Consider the following 17,782-nt stretch of genomic DNA (forward strand, 5'->3'; position numbering starts at 1 on the left):
AAGGCCTCGCACAGAAATGAAGACCCAACATAGCCAAAAATAAATAAATTAATTAATTAATTAAAAAAAAAAAGGGTATATGATATAAAGAAGGCCTTTCTCCCATTCTAGACCCCTGCCCCCTTAGTTTCTTCCGCATCCTTTGAATAATCTATTCCTTTAGCGACATATCCACGTATATGCGTGTAAGTCTTCTGTCAAAAGGGCATGAGATACAAAGAACACTGCTCCCCACCTGCCTTTGTAAAGTTTCATCGTGTACTTGGGAGATCATCTGGCGGCAACGTGCATGCATTTGCGTCCTCTTTTTCACAGCTGCGTAGCGTTCCGTTCGTTGTTTGTGTGGTTATGCTTCTAAACAGGTCCGTGTCGATTTTCGGTAGAATTTCAAGTCATTTACATCTTTCACTGTCACAAATAGTGCTGTCTGTAAAGACTGTGATAGAAAAGTTCATGCAAATATAGGAGACTCTTCTGTAGAATAAACTTCTAGCAATGGAATTCCCAGGCTAAGGGGATTTCGACAGATATTGCCAGGTCACTTCCAAAAAGGTCACCCTGATCCACTCCTGATCTGACAGAGGGCCTGTTTCCTCACCTCCCCAAGCAGCGTGGGCTCTCAGGCCTCTGGAGCTTTGCTGTGACGATCAGTGAAGAATGGGTCTTTCCTCTGTGCCATTATATTATGTACTGTCAACTGCTCATTCACGTCCTTTGCCTATTTCTCTGTCTGATTTGTTGACTTGTTTCCTTATTGACTTGCATGAGCACATTATAGGCTAAGGGAGTTCATTGGTCTGATACATATTATGTTGCAGAGATACTTTTCCTAGTTTGTCATTTGTTTTTTAACTGTTCATCCTGTCTCTCTCCCCCTTCTCCCGCCGCCCTCTGCTTCTTAAATCTTTATGTTGTTGAATTTATCTTTTATAGCTTCTGAATTTTTGTCTTAAAATCTGTACTCCCTTTTTTCAGTATAAAAATATTTCAAAATATAAAGGATAATAGAATCCCATGTGACAGCCAGATTTACAAATGTTAATGTTTTTGCATATTATGTCTGATTTTTTAAAAGAAATAAAATATTAGAAGAATAGAACTAAGCCCTGTCCTCACAATCCATCCCAGTTTACTCGATCTCTTCCTAGAATGTAATGGTCACCAAGAGTTGGGTGATTCCTCCATGTTTGTTTGTTGTTTTTTTAATTCTTTTAACTCACACACGCTATATATAGTCTTGTGTGTTTTTAAAATTAATGAGATCATACTATAAGTATCTGTTTACAGTTTTTTGAAACCCTTAAACATCAGGTTTATCCTAATAGATCCATAGAGAGTACTTTCTTCAGTTTAAATGGCTGTATTCAGTTGTGTGATGATACAGTTTATTCAGCCATCCCTCCACTCTTGGACATTTAAGATGTTTCCATTCTTTTGCTGTTGCCACAGTGCTGCAATAAACATCCTTAGTGTGTGTACACGTACAAAGCCAGGTCACTCTGGGCTACACCTAGACGTGGAATTGCTGGCTCGTAGAGTGTGCACGCCTTCAGCCTTACTAGATACTATGAAGTACTTTTTGTCAATGAACAAAGCCTTTATGTCAGCGAACTCTAAGCCTTTATGTCAATGAACGCCTGCCAGCAATGTGCAAGAAGCGATATTCGGTTTTAATCTGCATTCCCTGGTCACTTAGTGAGGTTGAACATCTTTTCATGTTTGTTAGGTGTGTGGATTTAAGCTGTGAATTGCTTTTCCTGTCCTTTGCTTTATTCTCTTTGGTTCCTTGGTCTTTTTCTTAATTGATTGGAAGGATTACTGCTGCATCCAGGTATTTGTTGATGGTATGCCTTCTCTGACTTGTCCGAGGCTGGGACTCTTCACCGCTGCACCACTGCCTCTGCCTGTGGCCGAGCAGCTTTGTGAGCACCTGTTCTGCAAAGGGGGCACCACTCAGGAGAGGGGTCTGATCAGGGGTCTGGGCACCTTCTCTAGGAGGTGCTGTACCCGGAAGGGGAGAGTGGCTTCTCCAACGAAGCCTCATCTCTCTCCTTCATCCCATGCTCCTCCCCACCCCAGCAATGCAACCCTGAACCTGGCTAGTACGTGGGATCCACGTTCAGTGCAGGCAGAGTCTGGGTGGCAGTCCCCCCGGTCCCCGGGCAGCTGCGTGTGTGCCGTGAGTGCAGTCGTGGTTGTGGTGTCAGGTGGGAGCTCTGGGCCGCTCCCCGTGCTGGGCTGGGGCAGACCTGGAGCGGAGAGGGGCTGCCACGCACTGGGGGAGGCCCAGACCAGGAGTCACCTTCAACTTCCAGGGGCCGAGTGCTTGCTCTGGGCTCAGCCGGTACTAAGGCTGCGGGCTTTCGATCCTGGGATATGTTTTGAGGCTCCCACACCTCCCAGAACTTGTTCTTGCTACTCCCATTTCACAGATGGGAAATCTGAGGCCCAAGAGATACAGGACCTTGTCCAGGGACAGCTGGCCCGTGACCACAGAGGCTGGGTTGGACATCAGGTCTGTGTCCAAACCCCTTTCCTCTGCTTCCAGGAGGCCAAGGGTACTTGGAGGTCTGGGGCTTGCTGGCTGGGGTTTTAGCCCAGGCTGGCCCTCTTGAGCAAGTAAGGAGGAAAGGAGGTTTCCTGGGTAATAGGGTGTCTCCAGGCCTGTAGCTCTCCTGGGACCCCACAGAGTATATTGACATCAGCTCGCAGTGTGGTCCAGCAACCTTGGAGCTGGTAGTAATTAAAGGGAGTCAAAGGTTAACCCTAGCCAGTTCTGCAGAAACAACACCTTCTTGGTATAAGGGTGTGTTTATGAGCATGGCAACGTGCCTTTGGCAACAAATGTGGTAGTGGCTGGCTGTGCCAGGTCCTGAGCTGACCTCTAACAAGCCCCTGGCCCCTGTTTGACCAGGTCACGGCAAAGTAAGGGTGTGGAAATTTTTAACTTGGTGAAACTTTCTGTTCACACTTGTTCTGCTAATTTGCTCCTTCATTTAGACATCTGTTCATTTCAATATTCGTCAGTTACCTACCACACATCAGGTGTTTCGTTCGGTGCTGGAGATACTGTGGGCCACAAGAAGTCCCTGCTTTCTTGGGTCCTATCATCTCGTGAGTACGGGAGACAGTGTGGTGTCCCTGCTACAGAGGAAATGAAACAGGGCGACCGGGTGGGACAGACTGAGGGAGTGGTTGGGTAATCTGGGACCCGGCGCCAGGAGGAAGCATGGAAGCGTGAGTGCCAGGATCCTTGAGGGGTGGCTGGGGAGAGCAGCCTGGGCTTGGGTCCCAGCAATGATTCCAGATCCCCCCAACATTTATACTGTAATCAACCCCCCTGACGAGGACTCAGATGTGAAACTGCTGGCACTGACCTTGCCTCCTCCTCCGTCCTCAAACGGGCTTGGGGTGCAGATGGGGGCATGTGAGCTAAGATTCTTACCTTTGGGGAGGGGAGCGTGGGTTTAGGAAGTCTGGTGGGGCCTCGGGGGTCAGCGGGGACCTCTTCAGTTCAGTGGCCGTCCAGCTCTGCTCCATGTAAGGTTCAGTCCTTAGTGCTATGCTTTCTGGCCACAGAACAGGCTGAAAAAGTGTTTTATCAATGACGGCTGCCACCTCAATGTAAATAATTTTTAAGGGGATAGTTTATTATTTTTTTTTTTGTAGTGAGTCATTGAAATCCAGCGTATGGGCCCCGCAGACAGCGCTCCTCAGCGCAAACTAGCCGCATTGCAAGTGCTCCATGGCCACGTGAGGCTGCGGCCACCTCACCAGACGGGACACGGCGGGGCTGGTGCAGTCCACCGTCTTCAGAAGGGGCATCTGGAGGCCGGAGGGAGGGAGGGGACTGGCCATACTGGTGGTTTCAAGCTCCAGTTCCTGCAGGGCCTTCAGCTTTGGCTCCCTGGGGCTGGATTCATTGGCCCCTGGGTGGGAGGTATGAGGGAATCGAGCCCGGGAGCCTGGCGCCGGTCGACGGCCACACGGGCTTTTTTCTTTATTTATTGTGGGCATGAACCTGTACTGTTGACTCCCCACCCCGTCACTACACTTAAGCTCTTTTACCCAGCGAATGGAATTCAAAGCTCCTGCCCCACCCCGGCCAACTCCAGAAGTATGATTTTCATGTGGTTCTCGGTGGTGTCTTGTGACCGGCAGCTGATAAAGTGGAGAATACAGTGTTTCTCTGCAGGAGGCTGCAGGCCTGGGCTGTTGGAGACGCCTGTTGGGGGTGGAGGGTATCCTGTGGACCCCCCAGGGTGGGGAGCAGAGAACCTTCCTGCCCTGCAGGTGGAAGCCTCTGCAGCCCCTTTCCTCCAAGCTTGGCTGGCTGGACAGATGCCCCATCTGCCCACTGGTGGGCCTTGAGGCAGTTGGTCAGTTACTCTGCCCTCTGCCGCTTCACAAGAGCCCCGGGCCAAGGCCAGCTCCCTCCCTACTGGGCCGGCGGAGATCAGATCACGCTGTGCTGTTCAGGCTGTGTCTAGCCAGCGGCCAGGCCAGAGGGGCTGGAGTGGGTATCTGACCTATTGCTACCGCCTCTTCCCCTCTCGCTCTGCCTGCTCTGTGGCGGTGTAGTTCCCGATGAGTAAATTAATTCAACAAACTTGTGTCGAGAGCCTGCTGTGTGCCAGTCACTGTTCTAGACATTGGTGATACAGCATCGAACTAAACAACAGCAAAAGTTCTTTGCAAGCCAGGGAGGGGGATCTGAAATATGAGGTGTAGGGGGGACTTTTGACCAGAGGTGGAGAAGATGAGTGGACAGCTGAGTGGGTAGCTACCAAGCCTGTGTCTAGGGGAAAAGCATTCCAGGCTGAAGGAACAGCCAGAGCGGAGGGAGAGGGCCTCGCCCAGTCAAGAACAGTGAGGCCTGTTTGAGTAGAGCAGACTAAATGAGGGAAATGGGGAAGGAGGGCGGAGAAGTGCTGGTGAGGAGATCACGTGCATTCTTACAGGTCAGAGCAAAAGGCTTGGCCTTTCCCTCTGAGTAGATGGGCGCCTTGGAGGGTTTTTGAGCTGAGGAGAGGGGGTACGGATGGTCCATTCTGGAGAGTCGCCGTTAGCTGACTCCACCCAAGAGCGGCTGATCATAACGCAGTGCGACTCCAGTGGCCTGTGTCCTCACCTTGCCTTACCTCGCAGTTGTATTAGTTACATTAAATTCACCGTCCAGCTCAAGCCCCCCCCCCGGAATAACGGCAGAGGACTCGAAGCTGAGAGGAATCGCTGTGGGTTAGCTGGCACTGTCAAGATTCACACGCCTCACGGACACATGGCGGGGGATCCCCGAGAGGAGATGTTTGCAAGCAGCTGTGGTAGCACAGCCCTGCTCTTTGGTTCCAGAGAGTAGCCACACAAGCTCAGGGCCCGGGGGACCTGGCTAACCAGCTGAGGGCTGTTGGTTTCCCGCCAGCAAAGCGGCACGGCCGTGAGAAAGTGAACGCGGTCTTTGCCAGCATTCGTGGAAGTCTGGTGTCCAGATGGAGGGCACCAGTCATCCCGTGAATACAGCTGCGGGCTTGGAAGACATGCTGGAGGGTTTCGAGGGGAGCCAGGCGATGCGGGGGCCGGAGACTGTGTCTCACGAGGCAGCCTGCCTGAGAAGGGGCGCAGGAGGCACCTCTTAGCTGTCAGAAGGCTTTGAAGGACTTGGCTGTGACGGAGGGCAGCTTCCTCCTGTTGCCCCAGAGGGCTGCAGGTGGGCCCTGCGAGGATCTTGGCGTCTTCGCAGGATGGTTTAGGGGCGGTGGAGGGCAGGAGTTGGGAGCGCGCCTCTGGAGCTAAGCTGCTCACTAGCTCGGCGACCCCGGGCAAGTTGCTGACCCTTTTTGCACCTCACTTCCCTGTCTCCACAATGGAGGTAATAATAGTGTTTAACTCATAGGGTTGAGATCATACTTGGACAGCCCTTAAAAGTACCTTGCAGAGTAGCTCTCAACATGTGGTAATGTCTGGCGACATTTGGTTGTCAGAACTGGAGAGCGGGGGTCATACTGGCCTCTAGTGGGCAGTGGTCACGGTGCTGGTCACCATCCAGCGGCGCACAGGACAGCCTCCACAGCGATGACTCACCTGGTCCCCAAAGCAATGGCAGTGAGGTTGGCACCCCCCTGGTGTTGCACATAATAAGTGCACAATACATTTCAGGATCAGTAAGGGATGTAATACAGTTTTAGTCTCATCGTATTACTTGTGTGTCAGATGTTTATAAAACATCTGCTATGCTCTAGGCACTGTAATAGAGTCTGAAGATATAATGCAGGCCTGGACCACAGAGGTCATAGTCTCATGGGCAAGATACGAAAACACAATAATGTAATATAAAATTATATTATGTGATAAAGCATCTTCTCTAAGTGCTCTGGTAGACTCTTGGTATAAACAAGCTTCCAATTTCAGAGGTCAGAGGATAGTGGGCAAGCCATGAAATTAGTAATTATATAATACAAAAAGTTTACTACCTATTAGGTGCTAAAATCAAGATATAAACGATTTTTTGTGGAAAGAAAAACATTGCTTAGAAATGTCAGAAAACACTTTGTAGAGGAGGGGCCGGTGCTGCAGAAGGAGTGAGATTGTTGAGGCTAACCGGGGCTGCGGAGGGTCTTCCTGCTGGAGGAAAGCCCGTGCAGAGGTGGGGTTGTGGAAGAAGGCGGCACCTGCAGCGCACGTGGCAGGAGCTCCGAGATGCACATGCAGGGCTTGGGGCCTGGGACTGAAGCGCCCTGGTTGCCTCTAAAAAGCTTTGGTTTTTCATTGAAGAATGGGGAGTGATTGAAGCAGGAGGGTGGTTTGGTCCAAACTGTTTCTGAGAAAGATACCTTGTTGGCAGTTCTGAGGAAGAGGCTTGAGTGAGGAAAGACTTGTGGCGAAGAGACCAGTTAGGAGACAGATAAATTGGGGTGAGATCCTAGAATCCACCTGTGGCTCAAGAAGAGAAGATGCAGGCTGCTTTCCGAAGTACTTCTGAGGCTCTAGACCGTGTGGCCTTCACGCTGCGCTGAGCTTTATCAAGCTTTACATCCCAGTGCCGCCTATAATGGCGAGCGTTCAGTGGGAGTTCAGCAAGCGTTTGCTGGAACGAGGAACTGCGGGTAGAGTGGGTAGTGTTTCGCAGGGATGGTGTGAAGGCGAAGGAGATGTTGGGCGGATGAGCTGATGAGAATGTGGGGTGGGGGGGAGCGGGGAGATGCGGGCCCAGTTGTGGACGTGTTACGTGTGAGAGTTTAAGATCATCCAGGGGGGAGGAGCAGTAGAAAATCAGAAATATTAGGACAGGATCTGGGAGAGAAATTACAGAGCTGAAAAAGAGCTTGAATCATCAGGGTTTGAGTAGTAGTTAAGCCTCCAAAAATGAATGAACCTGGTCTGTGAAAACAAGCAGAGGGAGAACAGAGGCTCAAGGGCAGCTCCCTGGAGAACGCCAGCACTTAAAGGAAGTGGAGCCAGTTTGGAGGAAACCTGGAGAGAGTCTTGACCTGGAAGCATCGGCCTATTAGCTATTAGTAGCAAAGGCTTCAGAGTATGGGTAGAGTGAAAATAGATCTTTTTCAGGTTTGACCATTAGGAGGCCACTGAAGGCTTCGGCAAGAGCAATGTCAGCATAAAGACAAGAGTGGGGATCAGGGGTGGAGTAGGGGTAGAGGGTTGAGTGGGAAGTGAGGATGTAGCACAGATTAAGGAGTTTGACCACTGGAGCTCAAGATGGAGATGCAGAGGTAGCTTGAGGAGGAGGCAGAGGCAGAGAGGGGGTTTGTTTTGTTTTGGGTACAGGGAGACTTGATGTTTCTGAGTCAAAGGGAGTGGAGGAGGGGGGAGAGGTGGAAGCAGCAAGGCAGAGGGGACCACTGGTTGGGAACGATGCTGGAAAGGTGGGCGGGGACCCACCCAGTATCCGGGTGGGGCAGGAGCTGCAGGTGGGTCTAGAGGTGGCAGGCAGGCAGCTCCGGGTTTTCCCCCCAGATCTGAGGGACGGTAACATTGATTACGGCTTCTGCCCCACTGGTTTTCCCATCGCCCTTCTCAGGAACACTAAGCCACAGCCCTTTGATGGGCCCAAGGGCTTGGAGGGGCCTGGCATCATGCCATGTCCGTGGGTGATGCCCAGTTCTGTTCATCTTGGTACAGCGTGTACCCACTGAGTACTCACTGTGTGAGGCTTTGAGTGCCAGGCAGCAGGAGGCTTCTGTTCTTCACCCCATCCTCCAGTTCTGCCCCTTGGCAACTCCGTGGCAGGGCTCGGCAGCCTCACTGCCGCGGGGGACACCGTGGTTCTTAGCAGAGCACCAGGAGGGCACACAGCCTTCCTGCCCTGGGGTCAGCTTTACCTAGCGGGTCGGGTGAGCCAGTCTCCTGGGCAGCTGGTGGCAGGCAGAGGTTGCTGCACCTTGGACATGAGTGGATCAGATTTCTGTTCTCCTGCCCAGGTACCCTGCTGTGACTTTTCTTCTGTCCTTTTGTCCCCAGGGGCTGTCAGTGATATGGGACAGCTGCTGGGAGAAGACTCCCACTTGTCCCGAGGCAGCAGCCAGCCCAAGAAGCCCGTGCTCCTGGAATCCTGGGGGCTGAGCCATCCTCTTGGCTTGGCCAGTAAGGGGAGGGGGTGGGTGGGAGGATGACATCCCTGGGGGTCTCTCGGAGCAGACCCCAGGACTAGCCAGTCTGCTTAGCACAAGACCAGCACAGTTTAGGAGGGAAGTGCAGAACTTTACTGGGGAAGAGGTCAAAAAAGAGTAGTTGTCTTGTTGCTCAGGTCCCATCACCTCCGGCCACCAAAGTTCTCCTTCACTGAGGACAGCTGAGTCCTTGACTTCCGGTTACTGCAGAGCACGTTCTCTGTAGTGTTCTCCATTTTGGTTGCATGTTAGAACCACCAGAAAGGTGAGCTTTTTTTGTTTGGTTGGTTTTTTACTGGCCAATGCCTGGGCCCCATGCCCAACCAATTAGATAAGACTTGGAAAGTGGGGTCTAGACATCAGTAAATGCCTCAGCTTCTCAGATGATTGCCTTGTGCCCCGAGTGCTGTGACCTACTGATACAGGGAGATGGAGTACAATGGACTGAATCCTGATCAGAAAGGAGGACTGAGAGCGCGGAGGGCGGGAGAGGATGCAGTTCATAATGTAAAGAAATGTGAGAGCCTGAAGGATCTTGTTTAGAGCTTTGCAGCTCTCAGTGCGGTCCCAGCCTAGCAGCAGGGCACCACCTGGGAGCCGGTTAGAATGTGGACCCACGACACTCACTGAGTCAGAACGTACACATCAAAGATTGAGAACCGTGCTTTCGCCGTTATCCGGACCAGTGGTTCTCAACCTTGGCTGGGTTAGAATCGCCCCTGGGTGCTTGAACAAATTCCAGTGCCAGGCCAGACCACTTAAGTCAGAATTTCCAGTTATGGGACCCAGATACTGCAATCCTCCTGTTCAGCCAAGGTCAAGGACATCCATCTTGACAAGTGCTTCTCAAGCTTGAATGTGCCTGTGAATCATCAGGGGATCTTACGCAAATGCAGTTTCTGATTTGTGCATCTGGAGGGGCCTGGGATTATACATTTCTAATAAGGTCCCTGGCGTGGCTCAGGCTGCTGATCTGATAAATATATTTGCGTCACAAGCATTTATTAGGCCAAATTCCCAGTTTTACAGCTGAAGAAACTGAGGGTCAGAGAGGGAAAAGTGACTCCCCCAAGATAACCCAACATGTTATTCATTCAATACTTGCTGAGCACTGGCTGTGTGTCAGGCAGTGTGCTAGATGCTAGAATAAGACAGACCCGATTCCTACCCTCACAGGGCTTATATGCAGCGGGGGAGACAGACAGAGAGCAAGGAACTAAACGAATTACAGATCAGGAGAAGCGTGTGAAGGGGATAACGTGGTAGGGCATGACTTGGCATTTGTCGTGGGTAGGTCGGGAAGGCAGGCCACCCTCGGAAAAGCAGTAGGTCTTGACTTTCACTGGGGTCTGCTGATTACAACTCTAGAGCTTTTCTTTACTGGACAGGACCATCCCCCATTCCCACTGGGATTCAGAGATGGGCCCTCCTGACCCTACTGAAAACATCTGGCTCTGGTCCCCACCCCTATCCCTTTCCCCCACCCGGCTTTCTCTTTCCCTCAACACTCTCATTCTTGGGTGTTAGTGGACTCAGGGTGGAGCCTGGGGAGTGCCCCCTGGGAGCAGAGCATCGACTCCATGACAGGACAGTGTTCAGGATAATGGATTTGTGATTTCTAACAAAAACCAGACCGTCCAGATGCGGTCCCCCACCATTGAGAAATAATTTGAGATTTTTCATTTCTCCCCAAAAGAGCACAGACACTAGGGCTTCCCTCCCTTTCCTGATCCTTTAAAAGAATCACGTGGGCAGCTTGTGAAAATGCCCATCCCAGGTCCCACCCCAGCTGGCCGAAGCTATCCCAGGAAAGGGCCCTGGAATCTGTGTTTAGTATGTGGCCCATCTGATTCCTACAACCCAGATCATTGGGGAAGATGTCACGGAGAGGAGAAACTGGCGCTCTGCGTGCATCCCGTGCCTCTTTGTGTGGCTGTGAAAGCTGCAGAAATTTCTTCCCGGTGACTCAGAAGCATGGTCCTTGGCTGGCTTTGTGACTAGAGGGACCTCACTGTTTATGTGCATGTAGCAACTCACCCCTCCCACAGGCCTGTCCTTACCTTGCCAGCCTCTGCCCTTACCTGAAAGGGTCTCCCTTCTCTCCTCTGACCAACCAGACCCTTCTCACTCTCTGTGCTCCTATTCAAACAGCCTGCCTCCATTGAGTTTCCCCCATGTACCTGGTGGTGACGGCTTGGACACTGTTTGTACTCAGCCAGAGTCTAGAAGGGCTGCAAGAGGGCTTGCGGACCATCTGATGGTCCCAGAGTCACCCCAGGGCATGGCCCGAGCAGATCTATTCGGGTGGAATAGTGAGAGATTGATGATAGAGGGGTGGACGGTGGCCAGAACCGAGGGAATGCCTTGGATGTGGAGAAAAGATAAACTTCAGTTGTGTAAAATGTGAATCACGCCCTTGTACAGTTAGCTTAACTTTCATGTAGAAAATGGGTGGAGGTACATCCGTTTCCTGGAGCTGGCCCTTCTGAGGTCCAAGTGAGGGAGAGGACACAGTGAGGGGAACCGTGCCGGGGAAGCTGTGGTAGGCTGGTCTGGCCTGGGACGGAATTCGTGAAGGGTGGGACTCGGTTTCCCTTTCCGGGGCCTAGGCCCCACCTGGACCGCTGGTGCTGCCTTTGAGGGGTTAGGGAGATGTCCAGGGTGAGGAGGGCCGCTCCTCGGATGGCCGCCCTGGAAGCAGCTTTGTGCTTTCTGGAGGCGGGAAGAGGCAGGCTGTGGGTGTGCCCTGCTCCGGGGTCTAGGCGAGAGCGCTTGTGGCGCTGACCAGACACACCTGTGACTCCTTCCTCCTAGGTGGCCCGAGGCAGCCGGGATGACAGCTCTCCCCAGGAACCCTGGCACCTGAGAAACATGATCAGCAAGTCCCGTGAGTACTCTCCAGGGGCTCCCCACCCGGAGGGGTGGGATCCCCACAAGCAGTGGTAAACGTCATCCTGGGACCCGCAGGGGCTTGTGGAGGGACTGACACGGAGCCAGGGGCCCCTGTCTTCATCTTGAGGGGCAGCAGGAACACTCGGGTCCGAGCCCTGAGCCAGAGAACTAAGGCCAGGCGAGGGCCTGCTTTGAGCCGGCCTCGCGGGGGCCCCAGCTGGGGCAGCTGAGAAGGTGGCCTGGGGCGGTGCCTGCCTGTCGCTGCCTCCAGCTCTTCTGTGCGTTCGCCCTGCAGGCTGGAAACTCCTGGCCACGCTGGCTCTGGTCCTGGCCGTCATGGTTTGGTACTCCATCTCCCGAGAAGACAGGTACACTGAGCTGTGAGTCCATCTCTCGTGTCCTTCTGTGGGTTCCCCTTGGGAAGCGGGCTCGGGGATGGAGCACGTGAGGTGGGGACCTAGTGGGGCGACAGGGGGGTTCAGAGAGCCAGGGCGTGACCTCTCCCGTACACTACAGCCCAGAATCCTCTGTGAGGGGAGTTGGTGGGTTTTGGGGAGTAGGGCCTGGGATGACTCCTCGGGGCCCTCACCCAGGGAGTTCAGGAGAAGGAAGAGCTGGGTTTGCAGTGATTTGGTTTCAAAGTGGGACTTGGGCTGACACCGTTCCAGCCTGCAAGTCGCTCTCCAGGGCCCTGGGGCCGACGTGCCCTGGGAGGAGGTGGAGGCTTCCTGGGAAGCTGGCCCCCCGGGGCCCGGGAGGTCTGACTGGAGCGCCTGCCTCTCTCCTTTTCTGTCTCCAGCTTTTATTTTCCCATCCCAGGGAAGAAGGAGCCCTGCCTCCAGGGTGAGGCGGAGAGGATGGCCTCCAAGCTCTTCGGCAAGTACGTGAGGATGCGGGGTGGGGGGTGGGCCTGGGTGCCGGCTGGATGGAGGGAACCGTGCTGGCGGACACGGGTCAGGTGCAGCCTGTGAGGGAGGGAGAGGCCTTGGTGTGTATACATAATGTGAGTCAGGGGTCTGACCCAGTTTCTGGCACGAAGACTAATCTCTTTCTCATCCCTACCCTGCCTTCACCTCGGCGCAGCTACTCCCGAGAACAGCCCGTCTTCCTGCAGCTTAAGGATTATTTCTGGGTCAAGACGCCATCTGCCTATGAGCTGCCCTATGGGACCAAGGGGAGTGGTAAGTATCCGCCTGGTCAGGTGGGAACGGTGGCCTCACCTTGGCCACGCTGCTTCTCGTTTTTTGCTGTCCGTGGTCCCAGCGCCCAGGTTCTCAGCCAGGCCTGGATCCTGGGGTCAGGGCAGGGAGGGCTGGCGGCCTTTGGGGAGCTAGCTGTTGTCCTCAGCCCCTTCCGTTGCGGTTCTTTTGTAGAAGACCTGCTCCTCCGGGTGCTGGCCATCACCAGCTACTCCGTTCCAGAGAGCATCCAGAGGTAAGAGACCCTCCTTCCTGCCCCAGTGTGGAACAGTCATGGTCCAGCACCTGCCGATGAGCCTGCCTGTCTCCAGGGGAGGCGGGCACGCCAGTCCCCACGGCAACTGAGCCTGGGCATCAGGCTGCCGGAGTGGGCAGAGGCTGCTGAGGGTATTGCTGTGGTAACAGGCAGGCCTGGGCAGCAGTCGGGGGCTCTGAGATGGGATTGCTTCTTGGTACTCCCCAGGCATCTTCCCTCCTCCCCTCTGCCTCCCGTGCTCTGCTCAGTTTCCTCTCCCTTGAAAGCCCAGGGCCGCAGGGTCGGCATGACCAGAAGCAGGACTCCTTGGAGATGCCTGGTCCATGGGGCCCAGGGGCTGAGGGGCTGAGGGGGCCTGGGCAGACTGGGCCAGGAGAGTGAAGCGGGGCAGGAGCGGGGGCTCCTTCTGGGTCTCACCACCCTGTTCCCGTGGCAGCCTCAAGTGCCGCCGCTGCGTGGTGGTGGGGAACGGGCATCGGCTGCGCAACAGCTCTCTGGGAGAGGCCATCAACAAGTACGACGTGGTCATCAGGTCTGTAGGACTGCCCTTCCCTCTTCTGTTTGGGGGGCGACGGTAAACAGACCCAGGGGGGCTCTAGGTGACGGGCACCCTCCCCCCTGCCTCCCAGGTTAAACAGCGCGCCGGTGGCTGGCTACGAGCATGACGTGGGCTCCAAGACCACCATGCGTCTCTTCTACCCTGAATCCGCCCACTTCAACCCCAAAGTGGAGGACAACCCTGACACGCTCCTTGTCATGGTCGCTTTCAAGGCCATGGACTTCCACTGGATTGAGAGCATCCTGAGTGATAAGAAGCGCGTACGTGGAGAGACTGGCGGGGGTGAGGTCGCAGCCTGGGGATGGGGACGCCGCCCGGGTCAGGCCCTGCCGCTCCATCACGTGTGCCCCACGGTCCTCAGGAGTCAGGCAGCAGCCGCGAAGGGCACCCCAAGCTCGAGGCTGCTTGGGACAGAGAAGCTGCCAAAATATGTTTGCCAGTGAGAAGCTTGGCAGCAGAGGGGCCAGTTGGTAGTCGTCTCCAGGTGGAGGCGGGTTAGAACAGTCGAGATCTCTGTCCTTCTAGGTGGACTCCAGAAAGTCCGCTCTGTCTCTTTGCCATCTGGTTGACTGCTGAACTGTCCATTTTCTGCCACGTGTTTAGCCAGCCCCTCCTACCTGCATGCCTATACTTGGAAGTGGGCAATGGTTGGAGCCCATACTCTCCATACCATGTCACCTGGCCTCCCCTGGGGGGTGCCCCGCTCCCCTCTCTCCCTCCTCCTCTCTTCCGGTCTCCTCTCCCACCTCTGGTGTAGGCCTCCACGTCCCCCCCCTCACCCCGCACTCCCGAGGGCCTGTGCCATCAACACAGGGGCCCCGTCCCCTGGAGAAGCCCCTCCCCACCTCCCCATTTCAACCCACTGGCTCTCTCCCTCCCAACCCCACCCGCCTAGGTGCAAAAGGGCTTCTGGAAGCAGCCTCCCCTCATCTGGGACGTCAACCCCAAACAGATTCGGATTCTCAACCCCTTCTTCATGGAGATTGCAGCTGACAAACTGCTGAGCCTGCCGATACAGCAGCCATACAAGATTAAGCAGGTGATGATGGGCTGCAGACGGACGGGAAGCCAGAGGGTTGGGGTTCTCTGTGGGAAGTAGGAGGGACTTCCTAGAGGCTCCAGAAGGCCAGGGAGGACCCCAGGCGAGGGGAAAACAATAGCAGAGACCGCAGCACGCATCTGAATAACACACAGCCCCCAGGCACACACCTGTAATCAGAGGCAGGTATTCTGGCTTTTACAGCAAAGGGAGGGCACGCACTCCTGAGATGCCCCGGGGGCATCTCCAAAGTGGGGAGTCAGGGAAGGGTGTTTTTAGGGCTTGGGGGCTAGAGGTAGAGGATGGCTTTGGCAGGCGCTGATCAGAATCTGTACACTGCGGATTTGCTGGGACAGTCAGTAGTCTTTCTTTTTTTTTGGGCCGCGGGCCGCACGGCTTGTGGGATTTTAGTTCCCCGACCAGGGATTGAGCACGCACCCCCGGCAGTAAAAACGTGGAGTCCTAACCACTGGACCGCCAGGGAAGTCCCAACAGTCAGTAATCTTATGTTTACGATATGGAGCCCAGCCTGAGCCCTGTGGTTACTATTTGATCCCTTCATCTGTGATCCAATCTTGGAGCATATTGGTCTAAAGGAGTTAAAAGAATTTGAGGGTGCAGTTGGTCCTGCAGATCATGGTTTGGTAGGTGTGACAGTTTGGGAAGTCAGGGTGCAGTTTGCAAGTTCCGGTTTTGGTTTCGGCTCGCAGTACCCTCCCTAGTGGTCTTCTGCTGGCGGGCTTTGGCACACTGGGTAGCTTCCCAAGCAGGTACTTCCACCGTATCTTTGAGCCCTCAGAGAGGCTGTGTAGGCTAGGAGACAGAAGTAATGATCAGATACAGACAGGACTCATGGTGCTACCTGCTGTATGGCCTTGGGCCAGTCAGCCACTCAGACCCTTGGTTTTCTTATCTGTGGGGTGGGGAAAATAGGAGTACTGACCTTTTAAAGCCATTCTAGAATTTAAAAAGATAATTACATAATGTGCTTATCACGGAGATTGACACACCGTGAATGCTTGATAAATATTTGCCAAGTTTTGAATAAATGATTTTATTCTTTCTTTCCGCCCCCCCCCCCCCCCCCCCCCCCCCCCCCGCCCCAGCGCTGCATGGCTGGATCTCAGTTCCCTAACCAGGAAGGGATTGAACCTGGGCCACCGCAGTGAAAGACCGGAATCCTAACCACTTGGCCACCAGGGAGCTCCCCATGATTTTATTCTTTACTGAAAATCTACTACGATTCAGCTTCCTATGCTGAATGCCTGCTTTTGTGACTGCTCAGTGCCAGGCCCCAAGTTTGCATGCATGGGGAATAAGACATGCTCTCTGCCCTAAGGAAACTCGGTCTAGCGGAATAAACACGCAGGATGCAGCCTGGAATGGCAAAATGCTCCAATAGAGAGTTGTTCCAAGTGCTGCGGGGTCTCAGAGGAGGGGCGGAACTCTGCTTGGGGCTGTCTGGAGGTGGTGCCACCTGAAGAGGTGGGGCTGGAGCTGGGCCCTAAGGGGTCATGGGGCCCGTCAAGCAGAGAATTGAGGGAAGGTATTTCATTTGTCAAGAGCAAACAACGCCCCTGGCACTGAGTTCTAGTGCACATGGAGTTGGGTGGGGGGCAGCAAAGAGGAGTTTTATGGCCCTGATGGCAGAGGGTGAAGGCTAGAGAGGGAAGCCAGAGATTAGGACCATAAACCAGCTCCTGGTAGGAGGAAGAGGGAGAGGAAGGGATGAACTTTAGTTTCCTGTCACTGCCTAACAGATTACCACAGTTTAGAGACTTAAAACAACACCCATGTATTGGCTCATAGTTCTGGAGGTCAGATGTCCAGTACAGCATGGCTGGATTCTCTGCGTAGGGTATACAAGGCTGAAATCAAGTTGGCAGCTGGGCTGCCTTCTTGTCTGGAGCCTCAGGGGGTGAAATTTGCTTCCAAGTTCATTCTTGTTGTTGGAAGAATTTGGTTCCTTGGGTTGCAGGACCGAGGTCCCCATTTCCTGGCTGGTTTTCAGCCTAGGGGTGGTACCCTCAGCACGTAAGAGCTGCCTGCATACCTTGCTGTCTGGTCCCCTCCATCTTCAGGCCAGAAATGCATGACAAATTCTTCTTGTGCTTCACATCTCGTACTTCCTCCACTGCTGATCTCTAGACCCAGATGTAAAAGCTCACGATACTAGGTCAAGCCCACCAGGACTATCTATTTTACAGTCTACGGTCCCATAGTAAGCAATATAATACAATGTAATATATCTCATCATATTCATAGGTTACGCACACTCTCAAGGGCAAGGGGTCATTGGGGTTCATCTTAGAATTCTTCTGCTACAGCATTTCTTTTAAGGTGAAATTGAGAGATTTATGACAATTCTAGGTTTCCAGCACAACTGGGTGGACGGTAATATGTTTAACAATTACAGGAATACACGGGGAGAGAAGAGTTTGCTAGAAGGTGATGCATGTGTGGTTTGGCAGAGGTCTGAACTGGATGAGATAACACAGTGGCGGTAAAAGCAACAGGGCTGAAACGGAAGGCCGGGGCAGGCAGTGACATGAAAGGACAGGAGAGCTCAGAAAGGGAAGCTGGGGAACACCTGGCCTTAGGGGATCTGACAAGGTCCGGGGAGTGGAAGGCAGGTCATCCCTGCTGAGGAAGGCGGTTTGTGAGGCTAGAATATCAGGTGGCCCATCCCCGTGGATGGCTCAGGGGTGGAGGAAGTGAGGTCCTCATAGCAGCCCATACGGTAGGGGGCGGGGGAGGTGCTGCTGTCCCCCACTTTATAGGAGGGAGAGCCCACCCTCATGAAGGGCACACAGCCCGGAAATGTGAGAGCCTCGGGGCTTCCAGGAGAGGTGAGTTTCTCCAAGGTGAGAGCAGAACCTTTCCACTCCTTGAGTGACTTGTTTAACGGTTGTAAGCCTCAGTTCCCCATCTGGAAAATGGGGCTAATAATACTATCTACCTCAAAGTGTTTTTGTGAGGACTGGATGAGGGACATATGGGGTGAAATACTTAGCATAGTGTCTGGCACATAGCAGGTGCTCCGAAAATCACAGATGTTATTATTACTATCATTTGTGTCATCTTGATGGCCATCATCATCCCCAAAGGCCCAAACCCTCCCCAGACGTGTTGAGCTATAGTATGCAGTATGGTAGCCACGAGCCATGTGTGGCTTTTTTTTTTTTTTTCTGGCTGCGATGCACGGCTTGCAGGCTC

At 53.6% G+C, this 17,782-nt stretch overlaps 1 protein-coding gene across 18 annotated transcripts in view; it reads left to right on the forward strand.

Annotated features, from left to right (window-relative positions):
• ST3GAL4 (ST3 beta-galactoside alpha-2,3-sialyltransferase 4) overlaps positions 1-17,782 on the forward strand; it is a 36,324-nt gene that overhangs the window by 17,165 nt on the left and 1,377 nt on the right. For 8 of the 18 annotated variants that reach the window (XM_082340560.1, XM_082340567.1, XM_082340557.1 and 5 more), the window contains 8 exons: positions 11,436-11,508; positions 11,809-11,893; positions 12,313-12,393; positions 12,597-12,694; positions 12,887-12,947; positions 13,405-13,500; positions 13,598-13,787; positions 14,423-14,566. In XM_082340560.1, the coding sequence (XP_082196686.1) occupies positions 11,493-11,508; positions 11,809-11,893; positions 12,313-12,393; positions 12,597-12,694; positions 12,887-12,947; positions 13,405-13,500; positions 13,598-13,787; positions 14,423-14,566 (771 nt within the window). In that variant the 5' untranslated portion in view covers positions 11,436-11,492. Of the gene's footprint in view, positions 1-1,831; positions 2,516-3,000; positions 3,115-11,435; positions 11,509-11,808; positions 11,894-12,312; positions 12,394-12,596; positions 12,695-12,886; positions 12,948-13,404; positions 13,501-13,597; positions 13,788-14,422; positions 14,567-17,782 lie in introns of those variants that run through there. The other 10 variants (XM_082340554.1, XM_082340568.1, XM_082340570.1 and 7 more) reach the window with 5 other exon arrangements.

Source organism: Balaenoptera borealis, assembly GCF_965194805.1.
Source record: "Balaenoptera borealis genome assembly, chromosome: 11".
NCBI classification, from domain to species: domain Eukaryota; kingdom Metazoa; phylum Chordata; class Mammalia; order Artiodactyla; family Balaenopteridae; genus Balaenoptera; species Balaenoptera borealis.